Consider the following 18512-nt stretch of genomic DNA (forward strand, 5'->3'; position numbering starts at 1 on the left):
AAAAATTCTCGAAATATGACAAGGTGTTCATATTTCCCATCTTTTGAATTCGAATGTCCAGTGACCAGGTCATTTTTCTTATATTTGATTGAATGTTTTTTTCTTTTTTTGTGGGTGTTTTAAATATTTATCAGACGTGGCTTCACGGAGTAATTGCAATGTTCTATTTTAACTAAACATAGTAAATCAGTCATTACTAAACTGATATAAATTAAAACTTAAGATGCAGTCCAGTCAACATTTGACGAGTTTAAGCAATCTACTTTCTTTAATAATTTGGTTGTCTAACCTATCAATATAGTTCGACTGTATAATTGAGCAAGCTAATAATTGTGAGAGGCTGAGAGGTTTGGGGATCCAAACCTGTCCCCAAAATTAAAATTGGGACGAAAATATGCAAATCGGGATTTGTGTTTTCAAATTCCTTGAAAACATGGTTTTCAAATTCCTTGAAAACATGGTTTTCAAATTCTTCGCTTTTGGCCCGACCTCTCTCTCCCTGTCTCTCTTCTCTCTCTCTCTCTCTCTATATCTCTATAAATTTCTATATCTATCTATCTCTCCCTCTGTAAATCTCTCTCTCTATCTCTCTCTATATCTATATATATATATCTATCTCTCTCTCTCTTTCTCTCTCTCTCTCTCTCTCTCTCTCTCTCTCTCTCTCTCTCTCTCTCTCTCTCTCTCTCTCTCTCTCTCTCTCTATCTCTCTCTCCCTCTTTCATGTATGATATGACTCCAAAAAACAAAAATGTTTTGCTAAGAGTTGCTTGAGTAGGGAGAAGGGTCAAGACAAAAATGGAAGGTATATTATTGTCTAGGCTATATTAAACATCAGTTTGTTAGATCCTATACTAGATTAATTTAAAAAAAAAAATTCTGAAGGAAGTAAAGAGCGAAGTTGAAACTTAAAATGGGCAAAAATTATTACTTCACAGTCTATCTAACATATATCAATAAAACTAGCACAAATAAACCAACTAATTATGTTTCCCAATCCTTCTAGGACTATTCAAAACTAGCGTTTTACACAAAACCCAAAATAATATAGAAGTTTTGGTACAGCAAAAGCACGCCAATTAAGGACACTTTTTGCAAAAAAAATGAAGTATTTTAGGATAGTTCCTTTATTTTTTTTTTTTTCGTTTAATTTGGTATCACTTCTGCGCAATGGCTCAGTTCAATGACTGGCTCTCGTTTTGACTAAGAAAAGGATATGTCATGATTAGTTTGTAGACAAGTTCGAAGTAAAGCCATCTTGAAAGTATTAGGACTATAGACTAGCTTTAGAATTTGTATCATAGCTTGAAATTCACTGTTGTATAGAAAGAAATAACCGGATTTCCAGAGTTCATATTATATCTTGTTTGATCTTCATTTGAGGTAATACTTAAGCATATTTCTTACAATTTAAGATTGTAGATTACTCGTTATTGGTATTATAGCGGGGGAGAGCAAAATGCTACCTGATAAATCAATCCTGATGTAACAGATGTCACAACTGGTGTAAGACTATAAAAAACTTTAAAGATTAGTTGATTGTTGTCAGGCTACATACTCACTTTTGACTTTTACTTAAAACGTGTTCGTTTTAATTTTAATGTCACTCCTTAGTTTCCGTTGAAAACTTATTTTTTTATATAATTTCTGATCACCGATCTAGGGGAGATAAGATCCCTCTTGAAAATACTGCAGAAAGGACTCTAGAAAGGATGTCCCTTCCCCTCAATTACCGCCGTTAGAACTAGCACACATGCTTCATCGCACAGTGAAGTTTGAAGGTTCAATTCAAAACTGTTGATCATTCAAGCTTAATTTTTGGTATATTTGTAGTTGAAAAGTTTTTAGATTTAGTTAGTTTTTTTTTCGCAATAATCTTTTACTTTTAAGATTATTAGGAGATTTATAAAACTTACTTAGAGGGATTGGAGGGGGAGTATACGTGAGGGATTCTTATAAACCTCCAGTTAAGGGCTTTGGACCATAATTATCGTAATGGTATCGTTTTTTGCTTCCAAACTCTTCCACATAAGACGTGTCACCAAAAGGGCCCTGTTTAGTGATAAATAACACTTATGGATAATAAAATTGATAAAAAGCACGTAGATATGAGTAATTAGTTTAAAACGAGCCTTCCTGGGATATACTCTAAAAAATTAGTGCTCCGTTTATGCAAATATAGTGGACTATCTGAGAGGCAATCATAAAAAGAGGCAAATCAACATTGAAAAAAAATCCAAGCAGGAATTGAACTCATGACAATCTAATTTGAATTCCAGCGCTGTATTAACAGAACCACCCCTCTAATAATGTAATTTAATATTATAGTTGTGTGTAGGACTTTAATTGCGTACCTTATTAAGGGGAGGAGGATGTGGAGGAGCAACATGTGGGAGGTGTTCTTGCAAACAGCCAGTTAAGGGTTTTGGACCATAATTATTACAATGATACCGATTTATATTCCAAGATTTTCAACTTAAGAAGTGGCACCAAAAGTGTCGTTTCCGTTGCTATATCTCACTTACGAATGGTAGAATTGATAAAAAGCACGTAGATGTGAGGCACGTGAAAGTTTTCAAATGAGCTATTAAACATGACTCTAAAAAGTTCTGATAGCCCACTAGCCCTAGCTTTTCCACTTGAGAGATGTCACCAAAAGTGATGTTTTTAATGTCCTTTGAAACTCTCAGATGGTGGAATTTATATGAAGAACTTAGATATGAGCAATATTTTTTTTATGTGAGCTATCAAAAATATATCTACGATGTTCTGGAAGCCCGCTAGCCCCACCTTTTGAGAAATGACATAAAAAGGGCCTTTTTTCCTGTCATATGACACTTGCAGATGGAGGAATTTATATAAGCCACGCACATATGACAAACAGGTTTTGAATGAGTTCTTAAGCATCTCTCTATCATATATATGATGTTCATCATATTTGATATGATATACATCATGTATGATGTTCTTGCTACCCGTTAGGCCCGGAAAAAAGAAGAAAAAAAATACCGTTTTAATGTTTTTTAACTATCCGATACTATGGGGTGTGGTTCGCTCTTTAATAGTATACAGCTATTACATAAACCTAGACAAAGAATTCACTGCAAATCGTTCCCAGAAACTAGTTAACATCAAAACCTCTGAAATGTAATAGAGGGTAGAATTCGGGGAAACCGAATAAATATAAGAAGTAACTTTTAATTGAGCCATTAAACATGTATCTAATGTGGAGTGGTAGCCTGCTAACGTTGCAGTAGCTTACTGTTGAGCAGAATATTTATGAAAATTGCTAAGGGGGCTGGGAGGGGGAGTGTACGGGAGGGGTTCATGTAAACCTCCAGTTAAGGGTTCTGGAACATAACTATTGCAACAGTACTTGTTTCGTACTTCAGAGCCTTTTCACTTAAAAAGTGGCACCAAAACTGTTGTTTTCATTGGTATATCGCACTTACGAAGGGTAGAATTAATAAAAGCCACGTAGATACGAGCAATAGTTTTCAAATGAGCCATTAAACATCGCTCTAAAAAGTCCTGGGAGCCCAATATCCCCTGCTTTTGCACTTGAGACAAGGCACCAAAAGTGCCGTTTTTAGTGCCATTTGGAACTTGTAGATGGTGTAGTTTATAGGTAGAACGTAGATATGAACAATATCTTTTATATGAGCTACAAAAAATCTGTCTACGATATTTTGGTAGCCTGCTAGCGCCACCCCTTGAGAAATAGCACAAAAAGTGCCATTTTAGTGCCATATGGTAGTTGCAGATGTCGGAATCAATAAAAACCACGTAGACATATGAAATAGCTTTTGAATTAGCCATTAAGCATCTCTATGATATTCTGGTAACCCGCTAGGTCTGCTGAAAAAAAAGAAAGAAAAAAAGGGAGACAGATCAGTGCTACCGATACAAAAAAGTGATTTTCCTTGTTGTTCAAGGAGGGATACTGTAATCTCCCTGAACAGGTTTTTGATCTTGCTGATTGCAATGGTACACTTTTCATTTTTATCTGACGCCATTTTCGAGGACTTTCAGGTTTTTTTCCGAAATCACCATAAATTTCTTTTCCCAATAAACTTTTACTTTTAAGACGAACCAAAATAATAGTTACCATTCCTGAATCAGTGTCAGATGGCTTTTTTTTCATTGGCAGTTTTTTTCAAAACGCGTTTTTTAACTTTTGGTTACTATGGGCTATGGTTCGCTCTTTACTAGGATGCAGCTACTGCTGCAACCATGATAAACGATCAAACAGTTTGTGGTAACGAACTGTAAGTAAGGAGTGACTCGGCTCAATAGTATTTGAAACTCAAAATATATAAATAATAATAAATATAATAGGTACATAAAACGAATTGTTTTTTATGCTCATTCCTAATGTATAAAATTCATCAAGTTTAATGTTACACATCAAAGACGGGTAACAAAAAACTTCTCAGGCTAAGAGCCTGAAAAAATCTGCTCGATTTCGAAAAAAAGGGAGAAACACCCCAAAAAGTCAAGCGATCTTAATGAAAAGCGATCTCATAACATCAGATTCAGTATCAGAGAGCCCTATTGTAGAAGCTTCTATCTGTAAAAATGTGGAATTTTGTATTTTCTGCCAGAAGAAAGATAACGAATGCGTATTTATTTAAGATCAAAAGTTCTCATAGTCCTTTTCAAGTGACCAAAAGATTTGGGGGGCAACTGGCCCCCCTTCCGCGCCCCTTTCTCCCGAAAGACATCTTATACAAATTTTGAGACAGCCATTTTATTCAGCATAGTTGAAAGGTCCAATTACTATGCGTTTGGGAATGACATGGCCCCCCAGAGTAACCGACGGAGGGGCTGTAACTTATGCAGTTTGTTAATTTTTCACATATAGTATTTGCTACTTAGGAACATACGGACATTTCTAGGGGGAATTTTCAGTAGGGTATTTTACACAACGAAGGATTATCTGTGAAGAGGAAAGTCACTGAAAATTTTACACGAGGAGAGAGACGAATTCCTGGTATGATTTGAAAAACAGTCCTAAATTAAATAAGAAAAGCTTTTTTTTCAACTGAAAGAAAGAAGCAACATTAAAACTTAAAACGAACAGAAACTATGCCGTGTATACAGGGGCTGTCTCTTTCTCAATTTTCGATCTTTAAGCTAAAGTTTGACTTTTCGTCATAATTCTTTAAGAAAGACTGCTCAAACTCAAAGGCCGTTGGAGTTGAATGAGAAGAATTTTGAATAACTTTAATACTTTAGCGTAAAGAGCGAGGGCTGAAAAAGAGGTAGCCCCCCTTTTATACGGGATAATTTCTGTTCGTTTTAAGTTTTAATGTTGCTCTTTAGTTTCAGTTGAAAAACTTATATTTTTATGAAATTTTTTAACTAGTAGAGTGTTGTTTTTTTTTATTCAATTTTTTCACTAGTTTCGCTGTGAATTGATCTTGATTTTGCTACTTATGTTCCGACTGCTCACCTAACGGCTTGTTTCTACCTATATAGACTAGTGCACGTAAATTGAATGTCAATGTATCCTTATCCGAAGTGCGTCAAAACAGAATAAAAGTTTGTCACGTCACCACTGAAAAACATTGATGCTTTCTTGCGCTCAAGAGATTTGCGGTGTGTTCCAGAACTCATATCATTAATGATAATTAATTATTTCTTTGTGTTCGAAAACAACGGGTACAAGGCCGTATCCAGGGGGGTTAGGATGCAAAAAACACAACAAGTAATAATATAAAGAAATAAATAGATCTTAAAGGGAGTAATCCTCAGATTGACTATGAAAATCTTGCTTAATACGGAAAAAGATATTTTGCTATTGAATTAAAAACGAAACTTAAAAAGAACAGAACTTAAATAAATAATCAATGCAAACAAAAATAAAATAGATATTAATATAAATGAATAAAAAAATATTCAAACGAGTGAAACTTCAATTGAATATGCAAACCAAGCTTGAAACGAACAAAAATCACTACAAACAAGAGTTTGGGTATCGCCTCCTTCTCTCACTGTAAAAGTCTAAAACCTACTGTGTCATTGGCGCTTTACTGAAAACCAATTTTATTCCAAATATTTTCTTTTGTGCTTAATATTGAAAATAAACATTAAAATTATAGTAAAATTTTGAACTGATGGGCTTTCAGTAATTAATATAAAATTATTAAAAACTTATTTTTCGGAAAGTTTTTTTTCTATTGATTTTTGTTTATTTTTTAATGTAAAAAGCTTCAAATTTTAAAAATTCATTCGTCTAAAATCAAACTTAAAAAAAAAAAAATCAAATGTTTATGTAAGTATCAGAACAGGCGGCAAATAAGCCAAGCTAAAATAAAAAAAATGTGTCAACTGCCAACTTAGAGTTTTATATCTTTATTCTAGTCCTATTTTTAGAACTACTATTGTATCAATATTTTATTGGGTGGGCTTGGGGAAAAAAGGGCATGGATAGGGGGCTAGGTGCCCTTCGGTCTTTTTTGAATCTTTAAAAGGGAACTAGAACTTTCTATTTTCAATCAAATGAGCCCTCTCTGAAGTTTATACGAGCATCCCCTCTGTAAGAACCATATATACCCCCAGAGTATAACTTACAACGCCTGTCCCTGGGCCCTGGGGGGTTGTGTCGACCCCGTGGTTTTATTATCTGATGTTTGAACTATTTTCAACAAAATGGTCATCTCAAATTTTTATCGGATGGGTTTATCCATCCGATAAACCCAAAGGCGTAGAGGGCAAAAGGGGCTAGTTGCCCTCCGATCCCTTCCATAAGAACCATCTATGCCCCCAGGGCATAACTTGCAATGCCTGCCCCCGGGCCCTGGGTGAGTGTGTTGACACCGGAGTTTTTTTTTAATCCGACTTTTGAACTATTTTTAAAAAAATGGATATCTAAAAATTTTTATCGAATGCATGTGGAGGAATAGAGACGTGGGGGGATAGTTGCCCTTTGATCTCTCTTGACTCTTGTAAACCGAACTGGAACTTTCATTTTCCAATCAAATGAGCCCGCTCTGAAGTTTATTAAAGCATCCCTTCCACAACAGCTGTATATGCCCTCGAGGCATAACTTACAACGCTTACCCCGGGCCCTGAAGGATTGTGTCAACCCTGGAGTTTTCGTTACATGAACTTTGAACCATTTTGAAAAAAATGGCTCTCTCAAAGTTCTTATCGGATGGGTCTGAGAAAAATAGGACGTGGAATAAGAACTTTATATGCCCCCAGAGCATTAATTAAAACGCCTGCCCCCAGGCCCTGGGGGGTTGTGTCGACCACGCAGTTTTCAATATATGATCTTTGAACTTTTTTTTATAAAATAGCTATCTCAAAGTTCTTATCGGATGGGTTTGATGAAAACGATCATGGAGGGGGGCTAGTTGCCCTCCCATATCTTTGGCCCTTTAAAAGTGAACTAGAACTTTCACTTTCCAATCAAATGAGCCCTCTCCGAAGTTTATACGAGCATACCTTCCATAAGAACCATATATGCCCCCAGAGCAATACTTACAACGCCTGCCCGGGCCCTGGGGGGTTGCGTCGACACAGGAGTTTTTATTATCTGACCTTTGAACTATTTTTAACGAAATGGCCATACGTAAAGGAATTTTTGTAATATGATCTTTGAACTATTTTTAACAAAATGGCTACCTCAAATTTTTTATCAGATGTATTTAGGGAAACAGGGCTTGGGGGGTGGGGGGCTTGTTGCTCTGTGATCGCTTTTGACTCTTAAAAAGGGCCCTAGAACTCTCGATTTTCAATCCCCCTTTGAAGTTCATACGAAGACCTCTTTTGTATGAAGTGCCTCCCGGAAAAAATAAATGCAGTGTGGAGGGAGGCTAGCTGCCCTCCGATCACTTTTGACTCTTAAAAGGTGAATTACATCTTTCAGTTGTTTCCAATCAAATGAGCCCTCTGTGAAGTTTAGTCCTCTTTCTCGGGCCCTGGGGGGGCTGTGTCGACACCGTCTATTTCAAAATTTTTTATCTGATGCATTTGGGGCATGGAGGGGGGGGGGGGGCTAGTTGCCCTCCGATCTCTTTTGACTTTTAAAAAGTGAACAAGAACTTTCAAATCCCAATCAAATGAGCCCTCTCCAAAGTTTATACGAACTTCCCTTTCATAAGAACTATATATGCCCCCACAGCATTAATTACAACGCCTGCCTCCGGGCTCTGGGGGTTTGCGTTGAAACAGAAGCTTTTCCTATCTGACCTTAGCACTATTTCTACTGAAATGGCTATCTCAAAATTTGTAGCCGATGGGTTTGGGGAAAAAAGATCGTTTGGGGGGGGGGCTAGTTGCTCTTAAATCTCTTGATTCTTGAAAGGTGAACTAGAACTTTCAATTTCCAATCAAATGAGCCCTCTATGAAGTTTATACGAGCATCTCTCATAAGAACATTATATGCCTTTAGAGCATAACTTAGAACGCCTTTCTTCGGGCCCTGGGGGATTGTATTGACACTGGAATTTTTCATATCCGACCTTTGAACTATTTCTTTTTTAAACAAACTGTCTATATCAAAATTTTCATCAAATGGCTTTGGGAAAAGAAGGCGTGTGGGGGGGGGGGAAGCTAGTTGCCGTCTGATCTATTTTGATTATTAAAAAGTAAGTTTGAACTTTAAATTTCCACTCGAGCCCTCTCTGAAGTTTATATGAGCATCCCTTTCATAATAACCATATATGCCCCAGGGCATAACTTACAACGCCTGCCCCTGGGTCCTGGGGGTTGTGTCGACACCTGAGTTTTTGTTATCTGACTTTCTAATAATTTTTAACTTAATGGCTATCTCAAGATGAATTTGAGGAAAAGGGGCGTGGGGTGGGCTAGCTGCCCTCCAATCTCATTTGACTCTCAAAACAAAACCAGAACCTTCAATTTACAATCAAATGAGCTTTCTCTGAAGTTTTTACGTGCATCCCTTCCATAAGAACCATATATTCCCTCAGGGCATAACTTACAACGCCTGCCCTTGGGCTCTGGGGGGCTGTGTCGACCCCGAATTTTTTGCTGTATGGTCTTTGAACTATTTAAAAAAATGGCAATCTCAAAGATCTTATTGGATGTGTTTGAGGAAAAAAGGGCGTGGAGGGGGGGTCTAGGTGCCCTCCAATCTCTTTTGCCTCTTAAAAAGTGAACTAGAACTTTCAATATGGGTGCACAAGTCCAGGCACGTACAACGAATTTTTAGGGGAGGGGGTCAAACAATAAAAAAAATAACTCATCTTCAAATTGAACTAAAAAGAAGAGCTCAAGAATATATTAATATAAGTGAACACGAGGGGCAAAAAAAGCATTGGGTTTTACGTTTTACATAACATAAACACCAACTTTATCTAGGTTTTGAATGTATACAACGAAATAAGTCGGTGACTTGATTAAAACAAGTAAAAAAGTTCAAATTATGAAAAAACGAATCGTTTTTTGCCCCTAATTTTCACTTATATTTACCGATTCTGAAAAAAAATATTTTCAACTTTTAATTTTCCAATTAAACAAAATATAATGTCTCATCTAATATCACAACCTAAGTTAACACAGCCTCAGGAAGTACTCTTACCGTTGTGCTATACGGATAAATGTGGGAAGTAATTGAACATTCGGAATTGGTTGAAAAAGAGTTAGCAAATTAAAAAAAAATTGCGTGACAAAGAAATAAATGGAAGATGTAACAAACAGATCAGTGAGTTAATAAAAACGAACTGGAAATTATTTAATTTTAAAAAAAATTTAGGGGGGATAGTAAAAAAAACTATAATTTAATCTATTAATTTAGTCTATTAATCTCTGTTTTTTAATTTGATTTTTTTTTCAAAAGACCCTATATAGTAAAGGCCAACTTTGTGAGGAAAACACTGTTACAACCACTAAAAGAGTAAAGAGATAAAAGTAAATAACACGCAATGGAGAGTTTCTCAATTACATAATTTTTATTCAAAATCGGCTTCGTTTTTAAAAGCAATCTTAAGAGATAGCAATTATAAAAAATAATGTGAAAAAACTGATTGTTACTATTTAAGCCCTAATTTTTTTTTTTTTTTTTTTTTTTTTTTTTTTTTTTTTTTTTTTTTTTTTTAATGTCAAACCATTACTTAACCACTGCCTGTAATATTTATTTGTCTTTTTACTGCCAAGTACGATTTTGACCAGGAGTAAGTACTAAATTATTTAAACTATTCTGCCAATCCCTCATAATACATATTAATATGTCGTATTTATTTAATACGTTTTGAATTACATTTTCTTTAACGACATTAAGTTGTGTTAAGTCCGTAAATATTTGCATGAACACAGGAAGACGGAATGGGTTTTTGTCATGAAAGAAATTGATCGGAGTTGGATACATTAATAGTTTGAACTTGAACAACATGTGTGGGTGACAACTGACAACCACGTACGCAAGATTCTGATTCGGTAATTAAGAATTTCCACATGTACCAGTAAAAAAGGGGGTACCAGCGCGACAGATACATAATTTATTCATGGTTTATTGATCCAAACGGGTCAATGACACCTCTTTCAAGGTCAATCAGGGATGTTTCTAAGCCTAACGGATACAGACGGGAGTGACGCAATATCTTCACTGATGTTACATAATTTATTCATGGTTTATTGATCCAAGGCCGTATCCAGGGGGGGGGGGGTTACCCGGTTTGAATCCCCCCCCCCCCCCGAAATTTTTGACCGACTCGAAAATAAGTCGAAAATTAGTAAAACCTAGGTAAAAATCAGTAAAATTAGTCAAAAACTGAGTCAAAAGTTAGTACCCCCCCCCCCCAAAAAAAAGTCAAAAAATTAGTAAAAACCCCCTTAACAAAAATCCTGGATACGGCCCTGTATTGATCTACGAAGGGGACAGATTTGTGAGAAATTGATTTGCATAATCGATGGATTTCATTTTTAAATATGGCTTCTCTGGTCTTTAGGTCTGAGAGATAAATTAATATTCTATCGAAGCCATAATAGTGTAACTAGGAACCCCTTCGATTTTTTCAGAAATTCATACGAGATCAAGACAGATTGAATATATTTTACGTGGGAAATGGTTTCCTGGGAATTTCAAATGTGACAGCGCAGGGATGCCGAAACAAAGGAACACGCATAAATTACTTTTAGGGGATTATTTGGGCAAAACAAATTAATCGGCATTTTAGTCTGTGGTCGTTATAATACACAAGTTCCATTTGAACAGTGTTGTAAGGTCCCCTACCGAAACCCCAAAGGGGCCCCCACCCAACTTTTTTGCTCCCCCCCCCCGTTTTTTTAAAACTTTTTTTTGGTGCGCTTGAGACACAGAAGGGCCCCCTCCCCCCGGGCCCCCAAAAGGCCCCCTCCCCGGGCCCCCAAAGGGCCCCCTCCCCCTGGGCCTCCAAAGAGCCCCCTCTCCCCGCCCCCCCCATTTTTAATACTTTTTTTACGCACTTGAGACACAGAAGGGCCCCCCCATCTTTTTGGCTCCCCCCGAATATATCTTTTGAGAACAATTTCTTTTCGTAATGTCCCTCATAAACCAATTTTACAATTTGAAGTACTCATCCTCGTCACCCAAAACTTTACATTTTGGCTCTTTGTATACCCCAATACCAAGCAATGCTTTTAAAAAGGCTTTATTATATCTTTTCAAAATAAGTTCTTTTCTTAATATCACTCTTAAACCTATTTTAAAAGTTGAAGCTCTCACCCTTTTCACCCACAACTTTACCTGACGGCTTTTTGCATACCCCAACACCAAGCAATGCTTTTCAAAAGGCTTTATAATATTATTTCAGAACAAGTTCTTTTCTTAATGTCCCTCCTAAATCAATTTTACAAGTTGAAGAACCTATCCTTTTCACCCAAAACTTTACTTTATGGCTTTTTGAATACCCCAACACCATGCAATACATTTAGTTTTAGTTAAGTGTTTTTGGACTTGCAGTTTAGTTTTAGCTAAGAGTTTTAGTTTAGAATTTGAGCCTAAAGTCTTATCTTAGAGTTTTTCGTTGCACTTTTAGTTTAGTTTAGTATAAGCTAAGAGTTTTAGTTTAGAGTTGTAGTTTAGTTTTTGTAGAGTTTTAGTTTAGAGTTGTAGTTTAGTTTAGTTAACAGTTTTAGTTTAGAATTTAGAGTTTTGGCTCAGAATCTTAGCTTAGAGTTTTAGTTAGAGTTGTAGTTTAGTTTGATTTTAGTTAAGAGTTTTAGTTTAGACTTTAGAGTTTTAGTTTAAAGTTTAGAGTTTTAGTTAAAGTTATAGCTTAGTTTAGCTGTAGTTCAGAGTCTAGAGTTCCAAGTTAGACTCTCAGCACTTAGAGTTTTAGTTAGAGTTATATTTTATTAAGTTAAGTGTTTTTGGACTTGTGGTTTAGTTTTAGCTAAACGTTTTAGTTTAGAGTTTTAGCCTAGAGTCATAGCTTAGAGTTTTTCGTTGCACTTTTAGTTTAGTTTAGTTTTAGATAAGAGTTTTAGTTTACATTATCAATTGGTGTTAGCTTACAGTTTTAGTTAGAGTTATAGTAGTTTAGAGTTTTAATTTAGAGTTTAGAGTTTTAGTTTAGAGTCCTAGCTTTTAGTTTTAGTTAGACTTATAGTTTAGTTTAGTTATATTTAATATTATTAGTTTAGAGTTTAGAGTTTTGGTTAAGACTTTAGAATTTCAGTTAGAGTTTAGAGTTTTAGTTTAGAGTCTTAGCTTAGAGTTTTAGTTTTATTTATTGTTTAGTTTAGTTTTAGTTGAGAATTCAGAGTTTTAGTATAGAGTCTTAGCTTAGAGTTTTTCGTTACACTTTTAGTTTAGTTTAGTATTAGTTAAGAGTTTTATTTTGGAATTATTGTTTATTTTTAGTAACAAGTTTTAGTTTAGAGTTGTAGTTTAGTTTAGTTAACAGTTTTAGTTTAGAGTTTAGAGTTTTAGCTTAGAATCTTAGCTTAGAGTTTTAGTTAGAGTTATAGTTTAGTTTAATTTTAGTTAAGAGTTTTAGTTTAGACTTTAGAGTTTTAGTTTAAAGTTTAGAGTTTTAGTTAAAGTTATAGTTTAGTATTGCTGTAGTTCAGAGTCTAGAGTTCCAAGGTAGACTCTCAGCACTTAGAGTTTTAGTTATATTTTAGTTTAGTTTTACTTAAGTGTTTTTGGACTTGTGGTTTAGTTTTAACTAAACGTTTTAGTTTAGAGTTTTAGCCTAGAGTCATAGCTTAGAGTTTTTCGTTGCACTTTTAGTTTAATTTAGTTTTAGATAAGAGTTTTAGTTTACAGTTTCAGTTGGTATTAGCTTGCAGTTTTAGTTTAGAGTCTTAGCTTAGAGTTATAGTTTAGTTTAGTTTTAGTTAAGAGTTTTTGTTTAGAGTTTAGAGTTTTAGTTTAGACTTTAGAGTTTTAGTTAGAGTTTAGAGTTTTAGTTTAGAGTCTTAGCTTAGAGTTTTAGTTCTATTTATAGTTTAGTTTAGTTTTAGTTGAGAATTTAGAATTTTAGTTTAGAGTCTTAGCTTAGAGTTTTTCGTTACACTTTTAGTTTAGTTTAGTATTAGTTAAGAGTTTTAGTTTAGAATTATTGTTTAGTTTTAGTATAAAGTTTTAGTTTAGAGTTGTAGTTTAGTTTTAGTTAAGAGTTTTAGTTTAGAGTTTAGAGTTTTAGTTTAGAGTCTTAGCTTGGAGTTTCAGTTAGAGTTATACTTTAGTTTAATTTTAGTTAAGAATTTAGTTTAGACTTTAGAGTTTTAGTTTAGAGTTTAGATTTTGAGTTAGAGTTATAGTTTAGTTTAATCTTTGTTAAGAGTTTTAGTTTAGAGTTGTAGTTTAGTTTTAGTTAAGAGTTTTAGTTTAGAGTTGTTGTTTAGTTTTAGATGGAGCTTTTGTTTGATATTAGCTTACAGTTTTAGCTAGAGTTATAGTTTAGTTTAGTTGTAGTTCAGAGTCTAGAGTTTCAAGTTAGACTCTCAGCACTTAGAGTTTTAGTTAGAGTTACATTTTATTTTAGTTTTAGTAAAGTATTTTTGGAGTGGTTGTTCAGATTTACCTAAACGTTTTAGTTTATGGTCTTAGTCTATTGTAATACCTTTGAGTTATTTGTTGAACATTTACTTTAGTTTAATTTTAGATAAGAGTTTTAGTTTAGAGTTTAGGTTTGGTATTAGCCTACAGGTTTAGTTAGAGATTATAGCAGTTAAGAGGTTTAGTTTAGGGTTTAGAGTTTTAGTTTAGAATCTTAGCTTAGAGTTTTTGTTAGAGTTATAGTTTAGTTTAGTTTTAGTTAGGAGCTTTAGTTTAGATCTCTAGTTTTGTTTTACTTAAGAGTTTTAGTTTAAAGTTTACAGTTTTAGTTTACAGTTTTAGTTAGTTATAGTTTTAGTTTAGGTTTAATTAAGAGTTTTAGTTTAGGTATCGGAGTTTTGGTCTTGAGTTTTAACCTAGATCTTTAGTTAGACCTGAAGTTTAGTTTAGAAATAGTTCTTATTTGAAATTTAGTCGCTTAGAATGGAGTTTTAGTTAGATTTATAGTTTAGTTTAGTTTTAGTTGAGAATTTAGGGTTTTAGTTTAGAGTCTTAGCTTAGAGTTTAGCTTAGATCTCTAGTTTGATTTTACTTAAGAGTTTTAGTTTAGAGTTTATAGTTTACAGTTTTAGTTAGTTATAGTTTTAGTTTAGTTTTCGGTAATAGTTTTAGTTTAGATATTGGAGTTTTACTTTTGAGTCTTAGCTTAGAGTTTTAGTTAGAGTTATAGTTTAGTTTAGTTTTAATTCAGAGTTTTAGTTTAGAGTCTTAGCTTAGAGTTTTAGTTAGAGTTATAGTTTAGTTTAGTTTCAGTTAAGAATTTTAGTTTAGAGGCGTTGTTTAGTTTTAGTTAAGAGTCTTAGTTTAGAGTTTTAGTTAAGAGTTTTTGTTTAGAGTTTAGTGTTTTAATATAGAGTTTAGAGTTTTAGTTTAGAGGGTTAGCTTAGAGTTTTAGTTAGAGTTATAGTTTACTTTAATGTTAGTTAAGAGTTTAGTTAGAGTTATAGTTTAGTTTAGTTTTAGTTAAGAGTTTTAGTTTTGAGTTGTTGTTTAGTTTTAGATAAGAGTTTTAGTTTAGAATTCAGAGTTTTAGTTTGGAGCCTTAGCTTACAGTTTTTGTTAGAGTTATAGGTTAGTTTAGTTTTAGTTTGGAATCTAGAGTTTTAAGTTAGAGTCTTATCTTGGAGTTTTAGCTTACAGTTTAGAGTTTTAGTTTAGAGTCTTAGCTTAGAGTTTTAGTTAGATTTATAGTTCAGTTTAGTTTTAGTTTAGAATTTAGAGTTTTAGTTTAGAATCTTAGCTTAGAGTTTTTGTAAGAGTTATAGTTTAGTTTAGTTTTAGTTAGGAGCTTTAGTTTAGATCTCTAGTTTAGTTTTAGCTAAGAATTTTAGTTTAGAGTTTATAGTTCTACTTTAGAGTTTTATTTACAGTTATAGTTTTAGTTTAGTTTTAGTTAAGAGTTTTAGTTTAGATATTGGAGTTTTAGTTTTGAGTCTTAGCTTAGAGTTTTAGTTAGAGTCATAGTTTAGTTTAGTTTTAATTCAGAGTTTTAGTTTAGAATCCTAGATTAGAGTTTTAGTTAGAGTTTTAGTTAAGAGTTTTAGTTTAGATATTGGAGTTTTAGTTTTGAGTCTTAGCTTAGAGTTTTGTTAGAGTTATAGTTAAGTTTAGTTTTAGTTAGGAATTTTAGTTTAGAGGTGTTTTTAGTTTTAGATAAGAGTTTTAATTTAGAGTTTAGAGTTTTAGTTAAAGTTATGGTTTAGTTTAATTTTAGTTTAGAGTCTAGAGTTTTAATTTAGAGTGTTAGCTTAGAGTTTTAGTTAGAGCTATAGTTTACTTTAGTTTTAGTTACTAGTTTTAGTTTAGACTTATAGTTTAGTTTTAGTTAAGAGTTTTAGTTTAGAGTTGTAGTTTAGTTTTAGTTAAGAGTTTTAGTTTAGAGTTTAGAGTATTCGCTTAGAATCTTAGCTTAGAATTTTAGTTAGAGTTAATGTTCAGTTTAGTTTAAGTTAAGAGCTTTAGTTTAGACTTGTAGTTTAGTTTTAGTTAAGAGTTTTAGTTTAGAGTTTAGAGTTTTAGCTTAGGGTTTTAGCTTAGAGTTTTAGTTAGAGTTATAGTTTAGTTTAGTTTTAGTTTAGAGTTGTAGTTTAGAGTTGCAGTTTATTTTTAGTTAAGAGTTTTAGTTAGAGCTATAGTTTAGTTTAGTTTTAAGTTAAGAGTTTTAGTTTTGAGTTGAAGTTCAGTTTTAGTTAAGAGTTTTTGCTTAGAGATGTAGTTTAGTTTTAGTTAAAAGTTTTAGTTTAGAGTTTTAGTTTAGTATTAGCTTAGAGTTTTAATAAGAGTTATACTTTCTTTTAGTTTTAGTTAAGAACTTTAGTTTAAAGTTATGGTTAAGTTTTAGTTTAGAAATGTAGTTTATGTTTAGGTAATACTTTTAGTTTATAGGTTAGAGCTTTAGCTTAGAGTCCTATAGTAGAGTTTTAGTCAGAGTTATAGTTTAATTTAGTTTTTGTTAGTTATAGATTAGTTTAGTTTTAGTTAAAAGTTTAGTTAGAGTTATACTTTAGTTTAGTTAAGAGTTTTTGTTTTGAGTTGTTGTTTAGTTTTAGTTTAGAGTTTTAGTTTAGAGTCTTAGCCTATAGTTTTTGTTAGAGCTATAGTTTAGTTTAGTTTTAGTTTGCAGTCTAGAGTTTTAAGTTATAGTCTTAGCTTAGAGTTTTAGTTAGAGTTTAGAGTTTTAGTTTAGAGTCTTAGCTTAGAGTTTTAGTTATATTTATATTTTAGTTTAGTTTTAGTTGAGAATTTAGAGTTTCAGTTTAGAGTCTTAGCTTAGAGTTTTAGTTAGAGTTATAGTTTAGTTTATTTTTAGATAGAAGCTTTAGTTTAGATCTCTAGTTTAGTTTTACTTAAGAGTTTTAGTTTAGACTTTATAGTTTTAGTTTACAGTTTTACTTTAGAGTTTTAGCTAGAGTTATACTTTTAGTTTAGTTTTAGTTAAGTTTTTTAGTTTAGATATTGAAGTTATAGTTTTTTGAGTCTTAGGTTAGAGTTTTAGTTAGAGTTATAGTTTAGTTTAGTTTTAATTAAGACTTTTAGTTTAGAGTCTTAGCTTAGAGTTTTAGTTAGGGCTACAGTTTAGTTTAGTTTTAGTTAAGAATTTTAGCTTAGAGGTGTTGTTTAGTTTTAGTTAAGAGTTTTTGTTTAGATTTTAGAATTTTAGTTAGAGTTATAGTTTACTTTAGTTTTAGTTTAGAGTCTAGGTTAGGTTAGGTTATCATGAGCGCTCATGATAACCTAACCTAACCTAACTTAAACGTGGAGAAATCTAACTTTTTGTATGTAAACCGCAATAAAAATATTCCAAGTCTAGCATTTCAAAGAAAAAATGTGTTCAACACCTAGCTCTTTACGCTAAACTAAAACTCTTAACTAAACTATAACTCTATACTAAAACTACTAACTAAAACTAAACTAAAACTATAACTCTAACTAAAACTCTAAGCTAAAATTCTAAAGTAAAAATCTTAACTAAAACTAAACTACAACTCTAAACTAAAACTCCTAACTAAAACTAAACTACAAGTCTGAATTAAAAATTTTAACGAAAACTAAACTAAACTATAACTCTGAATAAAAACTAAACTATAACTCCAACTAAAACTGTAAGTTAGGACTTGAAACTAATACTCCAATCTCTAAACTAAAACTCTTAACTAAAACTAAACTAAAACTATAACTCTAAATAAAACTCTAAGCTAAGACTCTAAACTAAAACGCTTAGCTAAAATTAAACTAAACTATATTTCTAACTAAAACTCTAAGTTAAGACACTAAACTAAAACTCTAGACCCTAAACTATAACTCTTAACTAACCTATAACTCTGAACTAAAGCTCTTAACTAAAACTAAACTAAAACTGTAACTCTAACTAAAACTCTAAGTTAAGACTCCAAACTAAAACTCTAAACTCTAAGCTAAAACCCTAAGCTAAAACTCTTAACTAGAACTATACTAAACTATACCTCTAACTTAAACTCTAAGCTAAGACTCTAAACCAAAAATGCTAAACTCTAAACTAAAACTAAACTACAACTCTAGACTATAACTCTAAACCAAAACTAAACTAAACTATAACTCTAACAAAAACTCTAAACCAAAACTCTTAAATAAACTACAACTCTAAACTAGAACTAAACTATAACTAAAACTCAAAGATAAAACCCTAAACTAAAACTCTAAACTAAAACAATTAACTAAAACTAAACTACAAGTCTAAACTAAAACTCTTAACTGAAACTAAACTAAACTATAACTAACTAAAACTCTAAGCTAAGATTCTAAGCTAATACTCTAAACTCTAAAATAAAACTCTTAAATAAACTAAACTACGACTCTAAAGTAAAAGTCTTAACTAAAACTAAACTAAAAGTCTAAACTAAAACTCTTAACTAAAACTAAACTATAACTCTAACTAAAACTCTAAGCTAACACTCTAAATTAAATCTCTAGACTCTAAACTAAAACTAAACTAAACTATAACTCTAACTAAAACTCCAAA

At 32.6% G+C, this 18512-nt stretch overlaps 1 protein-coding gene across 1 annotated transcript in view; it reads left to right on the plus strand.

Moving 5' to 3' along the window:
* LOC148947702 (ileal sodium/bile acid cotransporter-like) overlaps positions 1 to 18512 on the plus strand; it is a 75975-nt gene continuing 57463 nt past the window's right edge. The window contains exon 1 of the mRNA XM_089095380.1: positions 1 to 68. Coding sequence (XP_088951506.1) covers positions 16 to 68 — 53 coding nt within the window. The 5' untranslated portion in view covers positions 1 to 15. The remainder of the gene's footprint in view (positions 69 to 18512) is intronic.

Source organism: Artemia sp. Qi Xiang Cuo, chromosome 10 (genome assembly GCF_049724085.1).
Source record: "Artemia sp. Qi Xiang Cuo chromosome 10, ASM4972408v1, whole genome shotgun sequence".
NCBI classification, from domain to species: Eukaryota; Metazoa; Arthropoda; class Branchiopoda; order Anostraca; family Artemiidae; genus Artemia; species Artemia sp. Qi Xiang Cuo.